This window comes from Pseudophryne corroboree, chromosome 5 (genome assembly GCF_028390025.1).
Source record: "Pseudophryne corroboree isolate aPseCor3 chromosome 5, aPseCor3.hap2, whole genome shotgun sequence".
Lineage (NCBI taxonomy): Eukaryota > Metazoa > Chordata > Amphibia > Anura > Myobatrachidae > Pseudophryne > Pseudophryne corroboree.
The window spans coordinates 512,675,528-512,692,217 of record NC_086448.1 but is presented as its reverse complement, the minus strand read 5'-3'; the positions used below and the strand labels follow the sequence as shown (position 1 = coordinate 512,692,217).

The window sequence follows — 16,690 nt, the reverse complement described above, 5'->3', positions numbered from 1 at the left end:
GTGGGGGTGTACATGTAGTTTGAAAGACAAGTAATGATTACTTGTGATGAAAGGGTTAATGAAAACCTTCCCCTTTCTTGTGAAACTGGAAAACTCCTTGAGGATTTGTCCATATATCAGTCTTTAGGGATGCTATGTAGATTTTGCTGGATAGCAGCGATGAAAGGGTTAATGAAGACCTTTTCCCTTGTAAATTAGAGTCTTTTTGGAGTCTTGCACCATTCTGTATACAGGTTGCCAGGATTACTATGAATCAAACAAAAAGACATACAATGAATATCACAGATATTTATACAGTGATTTAACATAGCTTGCTATGCATTCTGTCCTATCTGCTGCATGTTATCAGGTACAGAATTTACAAATGTGTCTTTAAAGATTGAATAACAAACAAACAATTGTTTCTGGCCTGTGCCAATCTTTCCTGTCACCTTGTGTGTCAATGGCAGCACAATTGTCGCTGCAGATATGATGCAGGTTTAATTTGGAAACTGTGGCTGTTGGAACATCAAAGCAAACAATGGCTACATTGGATCTAACAAGTAAAGGAATGATACTACCGTATTCACTTGTGACCATACTCCCTTGTGATGCAGCCTGGTCCCAGACTGTCTCCAACCATAGCGTTTGCTGCTTGGCATGGCTTCTTGGTCTTGAAGCATCTTGTATTTCCTGAAAAATATTCTTGTGGGGAGAGAAACTTGTTAGACTTTGCCAAATATGTTTTGTAGGTTCCAGGGCCTTCTGTTTGTCCACACCTTTAATAAAATGGTTATGGCACCAGTGCATAAAAACATTTTCATCCTGGTGATCCTTTTTGTCATTGTTAATTGGTGTGTGGTTTGCAGAATGACATTCTGCATGTGGTCTCTCTGAGAGCCTGCAAACATTTGCACCATCACTAGATGTCTCTGAGTGTTGTGTGGGGGTTACAAAAGTTTGGGAACTTTGTTTGTAAACATGCATTCCTGAATTAATTTCATGGATTTTCCCTTTAAACATGTTCCCAGGTGAATACATTTCAAGGTTTGCAACTCTGGTTGCCATGGGAGTTTTCACCATGGGGAACTTCTCCACCCCTGTGTGCACTGTACTGCAGCTATCAGTGTTTAAATCTGCTGACAATTCACCTTTGCCTAAGGGCATAACAAATTCTTCATTTACATAGGGAACTCTGAGAGTGTATTCAGCAGAATACTCATAATCTGAGTTACAATGATCTTCCCCCTTACTAGAAACAGTATAGGGGACATCTCCTATTGCTGCTACCTCCTTTACATTAATGTGCTGTCTGATGATAGACACATCCTGCACATTGCTACTTTCTTCATTTACCAAAGAGGCTGTTCTGCTGGTGGTCTGTGTGACCATAGCAGACTCTGTGTGCTGCACATGGACAATGCTGTCCTGAGTCTCACCTACATCTACAATGTTCTCCCTTGTACTTTCTTTTATCTCCTCCTGAGAGGTCATGACAGTTTGCTTACAATCTGCCAGGCTTTTTGCTTCTGCCCCAAACTTTTTCTGTTTATTTTTCTGTTTAAGGGACTTAAATAATGAATGCATTTTTGCATTAATGGTCAGGCACGCCTTACGAAGACGTGAACCTGATCCTTCTTTACATTTCTGTTTGGCTTCTAAAGCCGCAGTTCTGCGCATTTTTCCTAATGCTGCTGCAACTTTTTGCATATTTAACATTACAATGCTAAATTTATATATTCTTTGTTTTTAGTACTGAAGGTATCCTCTCCTTAAGATTGACCGGTGTCTTAAGGTTAAACTCTAATACCTGGTACATTTATACATTTATTTGGAAATACTCATTTCCACTGTGCACATTTTCTATTCTAGGCCTTTAAATTCTTTATTCTCATTTGTAACCTATTCCACTGTGATCTTGTACTTTGCCAGCAGGCTTATAGCCATTGGTGCTGCTTCCTAATAGATATTATGTTAGTTAAAATAACGTATATTGCACTAACACATTTATCCTAGGTTATACAGAATACAAAATTGACATTACACAATGGTAATAAATTTTCATAGATACATCCCCACCGTGATTCTGCAGATTTGGTAGCCAGCTTATAGCATTTGCTACTCCTCATAAATATTATAAATCAGATAATCAGATTCAGTAATAACAAGTCCAATTCGTGGTCGCCAATATTGATTTATGGAATCTTATTTATGAATATTAATATTCAATATAACATATATGGTTATTAATATATGGATATATTTAAATTAATATGCGTTATCATATATATCTGCAAATATATTATGTCAGGCTTACAAATTAATTGGCTGATAAATATATGCAGTCCTTATATATATATGACTTATGAAATTATGAAGTTAAGATTCCTTAAAGAGAGTTCAAGCTTGAATATTACCGCTCTTTTTATATGATTCTTTATTTACAGGCAGATCAAATCGTACAGAATAAGATATACACAGTAGTGATATATATACTAATTATAATTATATTAAGCTATGCTATGTTTCCTTCGTTACATAACATAAAACAACATGACACAAGTTTCACAAACAGTTTCAATTATTATCATATTTATACTTGCAAGTTAAAGATTGCCATCCCAAGAATCATTCCTTCTGCATGTTCTCCATGACTTCTCCTCCTGACTGACTTCCTTCCTTCTCCTTCTTCTTCTCCCTCTCCCTCTTCCTTCTAACTCCTAACTACAAGTCTGGTCCTTTTATCTCATATTTTACCAATTCAAACTATCATATTCTCATAGTTTCCAATGGAATAGGTAATTATAGGTTTGTCAGATTCCAAGGTGTAATAAAACAAACATTGAACTGGGCTGTCGTGTCCTGTTCACAGAGGCATGGTGTCATAAAAGTGTGGTGTCCACACTGCCTTAAGCAAGTATAGTATTGTAAAATCTGGAATGTCTTTTCATCCAAAGTTCTGTTGTATTGACAAGTTTTCCTGGGGTCGGTTACACAATGTTTTATCAATGGATGTGATCTCTTTTCATAGTAGTTAATTTATGCTCCCTAGCTTTTAACCTTCACTGGACAATAGACAAACCAGTAGATTCTGATCTACTGTAAGCACACCTGTGAATTCCAATGACCAACAGAGCTCTGTCACATACCTATTATCATTTATGGCCTAATACCTTTTCTCTACAATGACTCTTGATCTTACTGTAACCTCTCTGGCCTTATTTATGACTAGAGCAGAATAAACCTGTTCCCTACACTATTTTTTACCATCTTGCAGTAAAACACAAATATACAGTATATCTATATAAACACATACACAAACCTAATTTCTTAAATCAGCTAAACATTACCTCATACATTCAAACTTATTTCATATCTATTCCTTACTATATATATCCACTATACTGTCCACTATGGTAACATCGCCTATTTATAATGAATTATATTTTGATTCAGACAACATCTATTGCCCTAATATTAGACTAAGTGCAGACAATTACCTATAAGGCAACAGTACCTATTCGAACACATGTATAATGTTCAAAGTGGTACCCATGGGAAGCAGAATAATAGGAGGGGGGGGGAATTAAACAACAGGCTGATGCAATAAGTTAATAGTGCTGATGCACGTATCCATGCTGATGATCTATATAAATGAAATACTTTATCATAGGAACGAGGTATATGTCAATGAGTCATTAAGACCATACGGTTTGTAAGTCTTGAGAGTATGAATCCAGAATGTCTCTCTCTGTAATAATTTACGATCACGATCACCGCGTCTGATGTTTACAGGGATACAGTCAATCATCTTGTAGCGCAAAGATGCTAGATTGTGTTTTAATTCAGCAAAGTGCCTTGCTACTGGTTGGTCCGAGCCTTTGCCCTCCAACGCTGCACGAATGCTGGACCTGTGTATCGCCATACGCTCTTTCAGTTGTCTTTTAGTTTTACCCACGTATAGTAGGCTGCATGGGCATCTGATGAAATATACCACATAAGTGGAGGAACACGTAAGAATATGTTTGATGTTGTATTTTTTTCCCGTATGTGGGTGGGGAAACGTAGAGCCTGGTTCCAGATAACTGCATGTTGTGCAGCCTGTACACTTGTAATTTCCTGGTTTTTTAGTCAGAAAATGTTTTTTGGTGGGTATCTTGAACTCTGAAATGTCGTTATGGACGACTGCATCTTTAATACTGCGACCTCGCTTATAGGATGATAAAATGGAAGTGTCTCTTAACATGGGTAATTGCGGGTCTGTAGTTATGATTGGCCAGACTTTTCGTGCTCGCGCTGCCAATTTGTGACTGATTCCTGAATATCCCTGGGGCCAAACCATCTTTTTTTCCAGAGATTTGTTCTTCATTGTATTTCCACTCAAAGCTTGTTCTCTGGTGAGTGTTAATGCATTGGTTTTGGCTATTTTTAATTTTTTGTAATGGTATCCTCTGAGTAAGAATTTATTTAACAGGTTGTCAATTTGTACTACGGCATCTTCTTCATTGCTGCAGATTCTTCTTGCTCCTAGAAACTGCGAGTAAGGTAACCCTCGAATGGTGCCCGCCGGGTGATCACTGGAAGCATGCAATACTGTATTGCGGTCTGTTTCTTTGGTATATAGTGAAGTAGAAATGACGTGTTCATGATTACTGGAAATGAGCACATCCAAATAGTGGATGGATGATGTACTACTTTCCCAGGTGAACTTCACAGCTGGATCAAGTGTATTGATCTCCTTCATGTTTTCTTCAAACGAGTTTTGACTCCCTGACCAAAATACAAAAATGTCGTCGATGTAGCGACAATAATATTTGATCTGTTGTTTGACTGTGTCATTGCTAAGAAATAAATCTCTCTCGACCTCGGCCATAAAAATGTTTGCGAAACTTGGGGCCACACAGGACCCCATGGCACAACCGGAATGCTGGATGTACAGCTTAGAATCAAATAAAAAATAATTTCTAGATAATGTAATTTCTAGGAGTGCCAAAAAGAAATTGAGATCTGGGCCGGTATACAATGGATTATTCGTGAGCCATCTGCGGACCGCTGCTAGGTCCCTCTCATGTGGAATACATGTGTACAATCCTACCACGTCAATGGTACACATTAACCACTCTCCTGTCAAGGGTGACAGTTCTTGTAGTTTGCGCAAAAATGTGGTAGTATCCTTAAGGAATGTAGGGATGCCTTTGACCACCGGTTGTAGGTAAAAGTCCAGATATTGGGACAGGACATAGTATAATGAGTCCCTTGCCGCGATGATCGGACGTCCTGGCGGTGATATCGGGTCTTTATGCAGTTTGGGCAGCATGTAAAAAATAGGAATCACGGGTTCCTCAACCATGATGGCATTGCGATCTCGTTCACTTATGATGCCCCCTGAAACTGCTTGATCTAAAATGGTCGTAAGTTCTTTCTTGAAGCGGTCTGTGGGATCTCTGGACAATGGTCGATAAGTGTTGGTATCATTCAATTGTCGGTGTGCTTCATTGCGGTAGGTGGACACATCCTGTATGACCACCCCTCCCCCCTTGTCTGCAGAATGTATGACAATGTCTTGATATGAGCTTAAGTCCCTCAGGGCTTTCTGTTGTAACCTGGATAAGTTCCACTTATCCTGATGATACGTGTCTACCAGATGCTCAATTGTGGAATCCATGGCTTGCGTAAAATGTCTAATGGCAAGACTGTGAGATTGAGGTTCAAACCCAGATTTTTTTCTCACGGGAATCACCTCATTAATAGGTGCTGGCATATCACCAAACCATTCTTTCAACCGCAGCCTTCTGTTGAATTTATGGAGGTCAATTTTGGACTGAAACACATTGGGTTTTTGGGTGGGCACAAAAGAGAGTCCCAGATTTAGGACTGCTGTTTCGGAGTCCGTCAGTTGTCTGGATGATAAATTAAATACTATATCTTCTTTTTTGTGTTCTTTTTTGAGAAGTCGAGCCCACTGGCCTCCTCTTCTGTTATTCTTTCTCCGGCTACGTGTCTGCGTGCTCGCGTTCTGACACCCGAGGGTGGTTTGTCCTGAAAACCCCTCTTCTTGCGGCTATCTTGTTCATTGGAAGACGCACCATCACTGGAAGATTCAGTGTCTCCCCAATGTTTCTTCTGACGAGACCTATAATATTTCTTCCGATCAGATTTAGGTTCTCTATTGTAAACCCAACTATATACTTTCAGTTCTGCGTAATCTTGATTAACCAAACGTAATTTATTCTGTTTAAATTTGATTAATTCCTGTTTGTATTTGCCAATTTGTTCATTGAGTTTAGTGATCCAGTCCATACTGGTGTCTTTTTTTAGATTATCCAGATGTTGTAATTCAAAGGCTTCAATTTTCTCTTTGACTAATTTCAGTTCCCTACCTGACTCCTCTATCACCAGAAGAATCAGGTCAAAGGAACACTTATTAAGGACTGCTGCCCAGCGCCTGCAAAACTCCTGATTGTATCTGCCAATGGTCGGGATGTTCTTAATTCTAAATCCACGAGGGATTTTTTTGCTCCGGAAATAGTCCGATAGTGTGACGCCGTGTAGATAAAAATCTGTTTCTTTTTTCTTTAGACGAAGTAGCTGTGTGTAGCTTTGTTCTGACGTGTCCATTCCTGCTGCAACTTGGAAATTATCCGAAAACAAAATGTTTCCTGCATCAATATCTGATAAATTTAGCATTTCACCAAGTGGTAATACGCTGCTTACAAAGCCACTGGCCTCATCTGTTGCCGAATTCATAGACATGGTGTGTAAAAAACTGCTGCCGCGGCAGCCACCAGTGAAAAAAGAAAAATAATAGTGAAAAAATAAATGAAATGGAACGGTGAAAAGGCCTTGTTAAAAATGTCAGCGGTGCCTTGGCCAGATCCTCTCAAGCGTGTGGGAGGATATGCAATGTAAAGCCAAAAGCTTGTGTCCGGCACTCCTGCTGTAAGAAGATAACTGCCACGGTGCCCTGGTTTTCAATTAGCATAGAATTCCAAACATAGCCGGCACTCATGGACTGAAACATGGACAATACACCAGTATCTTAAGCCAACGTTTCGGGGTTTTATTCCCTTTGTCAAGACCACATAGAGTACAAAAGTGACATACCTTATATATCGTGCACCTTCACCATCACCATGTTTCCCGTCTGAGTCCTGATGACGTCATCGTGGCGCGTCCGCGCCGGCGTGACGGGTACTCGTAGGGAAGTGAAACAAATCATCCCCGTGTGTGCAATCAGTACAACTGAAAATGAAAACATATATTTTACATAAAACAGTCTGTCAAACGAAAAGGGCAATGAGATACGCTGCTAGCATACTAAGTATAACATGCTGTAGAAGATATAAACTGCACTATAGAAAAAAGGCTGAATGTGCAGTGGACAAGTACAAACTCTACACCAGTGTATCTCGATCTAGTGCTGTACAAGAAAAGATACACTGGTGTAGAGTTTGTACTTGTCCACTGCACATTCAGCCTTTTTTCTATAGTGCAGTTTATATCTTCTACAGCATGTTATACTTAGTATGCTAGCAGCGTATCTCATTGCCCTTTTCGTTTGACAGACTGTTTTATGTAAAATATATGTTTTAATTTTCAGTTGTACTGATTGCACACACGGGGATGATTTGTTTCACTTCCCTACGAGTACCCGTCACGCCGGCGCGGACGCGCCACGATGACGTCATCGGGACTCAGACGGGAAACATGGTGATGGTGAAGGTGCACGTTATATAAGGTATGTCACTTTTGTACTTTATGTGGTCTTGACAAAGGGAATAAAACCCCGAAACGTTGGCTTAAGATACTGGTGTATTGTCCATGTTTCAGTCCATGAGTGCCGGCTATGTTTGGAATTCTATGCTAATTGAAAACCAGGGCACCGTGGCAGTTATCTTCTTACAGCAGGAGTGCCGGACACAAGTTTTTGGCTTTACATTGCATATCCTCCCACACGCTTGAGAGGATCTGGCCAAGGCACCGCTGACATTTTTAACAAGGCCTTTTCACCGTTCCATTTCATTTATTTTTTCACTATTATTTTTCTTTTTTCACTGGTGGCTGCCGCGGCAGCAGTTTTTTACACACCATGTCTATGAATTCGGCAACAGATGAGGCCAGTGGCTTTGTAAGCAGCGTATTACCACTTGGTGAAATGCTAAATTTATCAGATATTGATGCAGGAAACATTTTGTTTTCGGATAATTTCCAAGTTGCAGCAGGAATGGACACGTCAGAACAAAGCTACACACAGCTACTTCGTCTAAAGAAAAAAGAAACAGATTTTTATCTACACGGCGTCACACTATCGGACTATTTCCGGAGCAAAAAAAATCCCTCGTGGATTTAGAATTAAGAACATCCCGACCATTGGCAGATACAATCAGGAGTTTTGCAGGCGCTGGGCAGCAGTCCTTAATAAGTGTTCCTTTGACCTGATTCTTCTGGTGATAGAGGAGTCAGGTAGGGAACTGAAATTAGTCAAAGAGAAAATTGAAGCCTTTGAATTACAACATCTGGATAATCTAAAAAAAGACACCAGTATGGACTGGATCACTAAACTCAATGAACAAATTGGCAAATACAAACAGGAATTAATCAAATTTAAACAGAATAAATTACGTTTGGTTAATCAAGATTACGCAGAACTGAAAGTATATAGTTGGGTTTACAATAGAGAACCTAAATCTGATCGGAAGAAATATTATAGGTCTCGTCAGAAGAAACATTGGGGAGACACTGAATCTTCCAGTGATGGTGCGTCTTCCAATGAACAAGATAGCCGCAAGAAGAGGGGTTTTCAGGACAAACCACCCTCGGGTGTCAGAACGCGAGCACGCAGAGACGTAGCCGGAGAAAGAATAACAGAAGAGGAGGCCAGTGGGCTCGACTTCTCAAAAAAGAACACAAAAAAGAAGATATAGTATTTAATTTGTCATCCAGACAACTGACGGACTCCGAAACAGCAGTCCTAAATCTGGGACTCTCTTTTGTGCCCACCCAAAAACCCAATGTGTTTCAGTCCAAAATTGACCTCCATAAATTCAACAGAAGGCTGCGGTTGAAAGAATGGTTTGGTGATATGCCAGCACCTATTAATGAGGTGATTCCCGTGAGAAAAAAATCTGGGTTTGAACCTCAATCTCACAGTCTTGCCATTAGACATTTTACGCAAGCCATGGATTCCACAATTGAGCATCTGGTAGACACGTATCATCAGGATAAGTGGAACTTATCCAGGTTACAACAGAAAGCCCTGAGGGACTTAAGCTCATATCAAGACATTGTCATACATTCTGCAGACAAGGGGGGAGGGGTGGTCATACAGGATGTGTCCACCTACCGCAATGAAGCACACCGACAATTGAATGATACCAACACTTATCGACCATTGTCCAGAGATCCCACAGACCGCTTCAAGAAAGAACTTACGACCATTTTAGATCAAGCAGTTTCAGGGGGCATCATAAGTGAACGAGATCGCAATGCCATCATTGTTGAGGAACCCGTGATTCCTATTTTTTACATGCTGCCCAAACTGCATAAAGACCCGATATCACCGCCAGGACGTCCGATCATCGCGGCAAGGGACTCATTATACTATGTCCTGTCCCAATATCTGGACTTTTACCTACAACCGGTGGTCAAAGGCATCCCTACATTCCTTAAGGATACTACCACATTTTTGCGCAAACTACAAGAACTGTCACCCTTGACAGGAGAGTGGTTAATGTGTACCATTGACGTGGTAGGATTGTACACATGTATTCCACATGAGAGGGGCCTAGCAGCGGTCCGCAGATGGCTCACGAATAATCCATTGTATACCGGCCCAGATCTCAATTTCTTTTTGGCACTCCTAGAAATTACATTATCTAGAAATTATTTTTTATTTGATTCTAAGCTGTACATCCAGCATTCCGGTTGTGCCATGGGGTCCTGTGTGGCCCCAAGTTTCGCAAACATTTTTATGGCCGAGGTCGAGAGAGATTTATTTCTTAGCAATGACACAGTCAAACAACAGATCAAATATTATTGTCGCTACATCGACGACATTTTTGTATTTTGGTCAGGGAGTCAAAACTCGTTTGAAGAAAACATGAAGGAGATCAATACACTTGATCCAGCTGTGAAGTTCACCTGGGAAAGTAGTACATCATCCATCCACTATTTGGATGTGCTCATTTCCAGTAATCATGAACACGTCATTTCTACTTCACTATATACCAAAGAAACAGACCGCAATACAGTATTGCATGCTTCCAGTGATCACCCGGCGGGCACCATTCGAGGGTTACCTTACTCGCAGTTTCTACGAGCAAGAAGAATCTGCAGCAATGAAGAAGATGCCGTAGTACAAATTGACAACCTGTTAAATAAATTCTTACTCAGAGGATACCATTACAAAAAATTAAAAATAGCCAAAACCAAAGCATTAACACTCACCAGAGAACAAGCTTTGAGTGGAAATACAATGAAGAACAAATCTCTGGAAAAAAAGATGGTTTGGCCCCAGGGATATTCAGGAATCAGTCACAAATTGGCAGCGCGAGCACGAAAAGTCTGGCCAATCATAACTACAGACCCGCAATTACCCATGTTAAGAGACACTTCCATTTTATCATCCTATAAGCGAGGTCGCAGTATTAAAGATGCAGTCGTCCATAACGACATTTCAGAGTTCAAGATACCCACCAAAAAACATTTTCTGACTAAAAAACCAGGAAATTACAAGTGTACAGGCTGCACAACATGCAGTTATCTGGAACCAGGCTCTACGTTTCCCCACCCACATACGGGAAAAAAAATACAACATCAAACATATTCTTACGTGTTCCTCCACTTATGTGGTATATTTCATCAGATGCCCATGCAGCCTACTATACGTGGGTAAAACTAAAAGACAACTGAAAGAGCGTATGGCGATGCACAGGTCCAGCATTCGTGCAGCGTTGGAGGGCAAAGGCTCGGACCAACCAGTAGCAAGGCACTTTGCTGAATTAAAACACAATCTAGCATCTTTGCGCTACAAGATGATTGACTGTATCCCTGTAAACATCAGACGCGGTGATCGTGATCGTAAATTATTACAGAGAGAGACATTCTGGATTCATACTCTCAAGACTTACAAACCGTATGGTCTTAATGACTCATTGACATATACCTCGTTCCTATGATAAAGTATTTCATTTATATAGATCATCAGCATGGATACGTGCATCAGCACTATTAACTTATTGCATCAGCCTGTTGTTTAATCCCCCCCCCCCTCCTATTATTCTGCTTCCCATGGGTACCACTTTGAACATTATACATGTGTTCGAATAGGTGCCCACATCATGATTCCTCATCAGCAGATAGATGGTGGCATTTTGCTCGTGTGTTACAGTCTGATGTTATTGTTCTATATATTTAACATACATTTTGCAAAAAATTTTTCTTGTACAGCACTAGATCGAGATACACTGGTGTAGAGTTTGTACTTGTCCACTGCACATTCAGCCTTTTTTCTATAGTGCAGTTTATATCTTCTACAGCATGTTATACTTAGTATGCTAGCAGCGTATCTCATTGCCCTTTTCGTTTGACAGACTGTTTTATGTAAAATATATGTTTTAATTTTCAGTTGTACTGATTGCACACACGGGGATGATTTGTTTCACTTCCCTACGAGTACCCGTCACGCCGGCGCGGACGCGCCACGATGACGTCATCGGGACTCAGACGGGAAACATGGTGATGGTGAAGGTGCACGTTATATAAGGTATGTCACTTTTGTACTTTATGTGGTCTTGACAAAGGGAATAAAACCCCGAAACGTTGGCTTAAGATACTGGTGTATTGTCCATGTTTCAGTCCATGAGTGCCGGCTATGTTTGGAATTCTATGCTAATTGAAAACCAGGGCACCGTGGCAGTTATCTTCTTACAGCAGGAGTGCCGGACACAAGTTTTTGGCTTTATATATATATATATATATATATATATATATATATTATTATACTATACTATACTGAGTGTGTGTATGTATATGTGTGTGTGTGTGTGTATATATTAGCTATATGTGTGTGTTTGTGACAGACATGCAAGGGCGTAGCTACCACAGGTGCAGGGAGTGCAGCTGCTATGGGGCCCACAAGCTGAGAGGGCCCACCTTCCCTGTCACAGTTACATGTGTTATATACATCTTCACCATTGGATTGTACATAGGGGCCCTTACAGACATTTTCCTTGGTACCTGCAATATATCTAGCTAAGCCCCTGGACCTGCTCATTGTAATGTAGTATAAAATGAACTGGAGGGCATTATAATGTTACATAATAAGAACTGGGGCACTGGAATGTGGCACAATATGAAGTGGAAGCACTATAATGTGGCATAATATGTACTGGAGATACTGAACTGTATATCATAATGTGAATTGTGGATACTGTGATGCATAATGTGCACTGGCACCCCTACCGTGTGACATCATGTACACTAGGACACTACTACAGTTCATAAAATAATCTGGGCACTACTATGGGACATAACATCAACTAAGGCACTACTATGGTTCAGAAAATTAAATAGGGGCCTGTTATGGGGTATAAAACGAACAAATTATGCGGAGAGGTGTCCGCATTGGGACAGGGGCCCCTTCAAAATGTTGCTATGGGGCCCACAAAGTTCTGGAGTACTGGCTCCGCCCCTGCATACATGTGTACTATATTTCTATGTGTGTGTGGGGTGTGGTTCATAGGGTTGTCCACTATTGGTCGTCAGTAACCCAAAATAGGTCGACACAAGCATTAAGTTGACTTGAGCAAGGTCGACATGGTTTTTTTTTTTCTAATTGGTGTTGATTTCTTCGTAGAGTGACCGGGAATGCCAATTAGTGCACCGTGTCCCATCGCAGCTTCGGGCAAGGTTACTGATCCCAATTGTAGTCCATGTGGATCATAAAGTATGAAAAAGTTCAAAAAATTAAAAACTCATGTTGACCTTTTGTCATGTCGACCTAGAACATGTCGACATAGTGACCATGTCGACCTATAAATCCTGTCGACCAACAGTGGTCGGCCTAATGACTGTTGACTTAAGTGTGGTCGACCTAGAGACCGGATACTGTGTGTGTATCATTTTTATAGTCAAAACTTTGGAATAAAAAGTCTGATAGGTGAGGCAGTGCCTATCTTTTCAGCACATCTCTGATCAAAACTCACCAAATTTTTAGCAGTACAGTACTACTGCATCTTTAAAAATAACAAATTTTGCACCTGCCGAGACTTGCGCACAAGGGCAGCAAGAAAAATGGATGTTCAAAGGGTGTTATCCTCACCCAACAGCAATATATGGAAAACTTTTGTATTTTGGACACCCTTCCTTCTGCTTCCCTTTACAAACTTAAATTGTTAAAAAATAAGGAGAAAAACTCCACTTAGCTTAAAGTAGAAACTCCCAGTCACTCCAAGGTCTTCGCAAAAGTTTTTTTGCACATAAGTGATATAAAATATGTCCAGATGATACATGCAAAAAAGAATGAAAAAACAATCTAGTGCAATATGTTCACCAAATATGTCTTACATATAACAAGATACACAGTCACTCCAGAATGTAATGAGTGTTAGTCCAACAGATAGTAAAAAAGATATTTTAATAAAACAATAAAAATGTCAATATTCTTATGGGAAAATGATTGACATTCACTGATGTTACAATCCAAACTTATGAGAGTGGCTTCCTACCAGAATCCGGATATAAGAAGTGCATATAGGAAACTGTGTAGATGTTCAACGTTGCGGGGAAGAATCCGCTCCAAAGATGGGCACTCCGTTTACGTGTGTGTGTGTGTGTGTGTGTGTGTGTGTGTGTGTATGTGTATATATATATATATATATATATACACGTATGTATGTGTGTGTGTATATATATATATATATATATATATATATATATATATATATATATATACACACTTTTTAATTAATTACAGTATATAGAGAAAATGTCCAGTTTCACATACAGTCTCAGCTATTGCTTGCTTACAATTCCAGGCCAGAGAGGAGCAGAAAGATGTTTATCTTGTATCAAACCTGGTGTCATCAGAGCCTGATAAACATGCACGAAGAGACAACCTTTCAAAATACAAAACCCTTCAAGTTAACTACCAAGACAACATTACTAAAATAATAATGAATCGGCCTGAGAAAAAAAATGCTCTCAGCTTGGAGGTAATGTGTTTTTTTTAAATGTGTAACTGGAACAATACTAGGGACATTATGATTATGTGTATATGGCACTATACTGGGGGCATTATATGTATCTAGCGCTATACTGGGAACATTATGTGTATCTTGCAGTACTGGATGCATTATGTGTAAGGAGCATTGCTACTGGGTGGCTTAATGTTGAAGGGGCACTACTACTGGGTGGCTTAATGTTCAAGGGGCACTACTACTGGGTGGCTTAATGTTCAAGGGGTACTACTACTGTGTGGCATACCATGCTAGAGGCACTATTACTGTGTGGCATACTGTGCACTAATACTGTGTGGCTCAATGTGTATAAGGGACACTACTGTGTGGTGTTACTTGAATTGGGGGTACTATAGTGTGGCTAAACCCTTTCCCCATTAGACCATGCCTTTGTTTGGAGCATGCCTGCTGTCCCTGTTTAAAATATGGAGGTAACACCAATGCTCTTTCTGGCACAGGGCACCAAAATGTCTCGTTATGGCTCTGTTGGGGAGGGAGCATCTTTTAACCAGAGCACCATGACAGAAATATTAGATGCAAGCACTGGGATATACAGCAGGAAGCTACTATCACATGTGGGCCCTTATCACTGCTAACCACTCCCTCTTCCACTTTCATGGCGAACCCCTTCCATTTTTTTCTGGATCTTCACCTGGAGTAGTCAGTAATGTAGTGTAGCATATAGATGGGTCAGTGATGTGTATGGAATACAGAGGTCAGTGATGTAGTGTACGGTAAACATACATCAATGATATAGTGTGGAGTATAGAGGGGGTCAGTAATATAGTATAGAGCATATAGGTGTCAGTGATGTAGTGTAGAGTATAGAAGGGTCAGTGATATAGTTAGCAGTCCTTGATGTAGTGTAGGATGTAGAGGGATCCGTGATGTAGTGTTGTGTATACAGGGGTCCTTGATGTAGTGAAGGATTTAGAGGGATCAGTGATGTAGTGTAGGGTATACAGGGGTCCTTGATGTAGTGAAGGATTTAGAGGGATCAGTGATGTAGTGTAGGGTATACAGGGGTCCTTGATGTAGTGAAGGGTGTAGAGGGATCAGTGATGTAGTGTACAGTATAGAGAAGTCAGTAATATAGTGAAGGTGTAGAGGGGTCAGTGATGTGGAGTAGGCTATACAGGATTCAGTGATGTAGTGTATGGTAAAGATGGGACATAGATCTAGTTTAGGGTATAGAGGGGTAAGGGATGTAGTATAGGACAGTGATGGGGAACCTCTGGCACTCCAACTGTTGTTGAACTACACATCCCAGCATGCCCTGCTACAGTTTTAGCATGGGCAAATAGCAAAACTGTAGCAGGGCATGCTGGGAAGTGTAGTTCAAAAACAGCTGTAATGACACAGGTTCCCCATTGCTGGTGTAGGGTATAATCCCAAGTACTTAGTACACCATTATTAAATTAAGATGCAAAGTGCAGGAAATAGTATGGTTAAAAAAAAAAAAAAAGCAAAAAATGCACCACATATCATTTTGCTCAGACTAGTGGGCCCTACACACTGGCCGACATGACTGCACGATATGAACGATCTCAATCATTAATGAACGAGATAACGTTCATATCGTGCAGTGTGGAGGCTCCAGCGATGAACGATGCGCGGCCCCGCGCTCGTTCATTGCTGGTCCCCTGTCGGCTGTACATGCAGGCCAATATGGTCGATCTCGTCCATATTTGCCTGCACTTCAATGCAGCCGGGTGACAGGGGGAGTGAAGAAACTTCACTCCCCCCGTCACTGCCCCCTTACCCCCGCCGCCGGGTCGCCCGTCGGCCGTATCCGCCGTCGGGCAGCTCGGCGGCGGATCGGCCAGTGTGTAGGGCCTATAAGATTTGTTCTTTTTGTTTCTGAGTGCGGGCTGCTCCAAAGAAATTTTTTGTCCTGGGCTCAGCTTGGTTTGTCAGAACCACCAGTTTCATTGGGCCATTTTAAATTTGTACAGTATAAAATCAGTTGTATTTTGAATGCTGGATTCCAAGGAGCCTAGTTCGTGACAGGATTGGTAGAATCAGTTTTGTAAGTATTGCTGCCCTGCAATTGGTAAGTCAACAACACAGCTTCTGTTTATAAGGAGATATATATAGATATAGATATATATATATATATATATATATATATATATATATATACTGTTTAAAAAAATAAAGGGAACACTTAAACAACACAATGTAACTCCAAGTCAATCACACTTCTGTGAAATCAAACTGTCCACTTAGGAAGCAACACTGATTGACAATCAATTTCACATGCTGTTGTGCAAATGGAATAGACAACAGGTGGGAATTATAGGCAATTAGCAAGACACCCCCAATAAAGGAGTTGTTCTGCAGGTGCTGTCCACAGACCACTTCTCAGCTCCTATGCTTTCTGGCTGATGTTTTGGTCACTTTTGAAAGCTGGCGGTGCTTTCACTCTAGTGGTAGCATGAGACGGAGCCTACAACCCACACAAGTAGCTCAGG

The 16,690-nt window shown here is 40.6% G+C and overlaps 1 protein-coding gene across 4 annotated transcripts in view; it reads left to right on the top strand.

Annotated features, from left to right (window-relative positions):
* The window catches only part of LOC134927942 (enoyl-CoA delta isomerase 2-like), a 132,459-nt gene that overhangs the window by 55,823 nt on the left and 59,946 nt on the right, over positions 1–16,690 (top strand). For 2 of the 4 annotated variants that reach the window (XM_063923072.1, XM_063923073.1), the window contains exon 3: positions 14,016–14,192. The exons of 1 other annotated variant lie outside the window; for it this stretch is intronic. In XM_063923072.1, coding sequence (XP_063779142.1) covers positions 14,016–14,192 — 177 coding nt within the window. Of the gene's footprint in view, positions 1–11,614; positions 11,744–14,015; positions 14,193–16,690 lie in introns of those variants that run through there. One more of the 4 variants, XM_063923075.1, reaches the window with a different exon arrangement.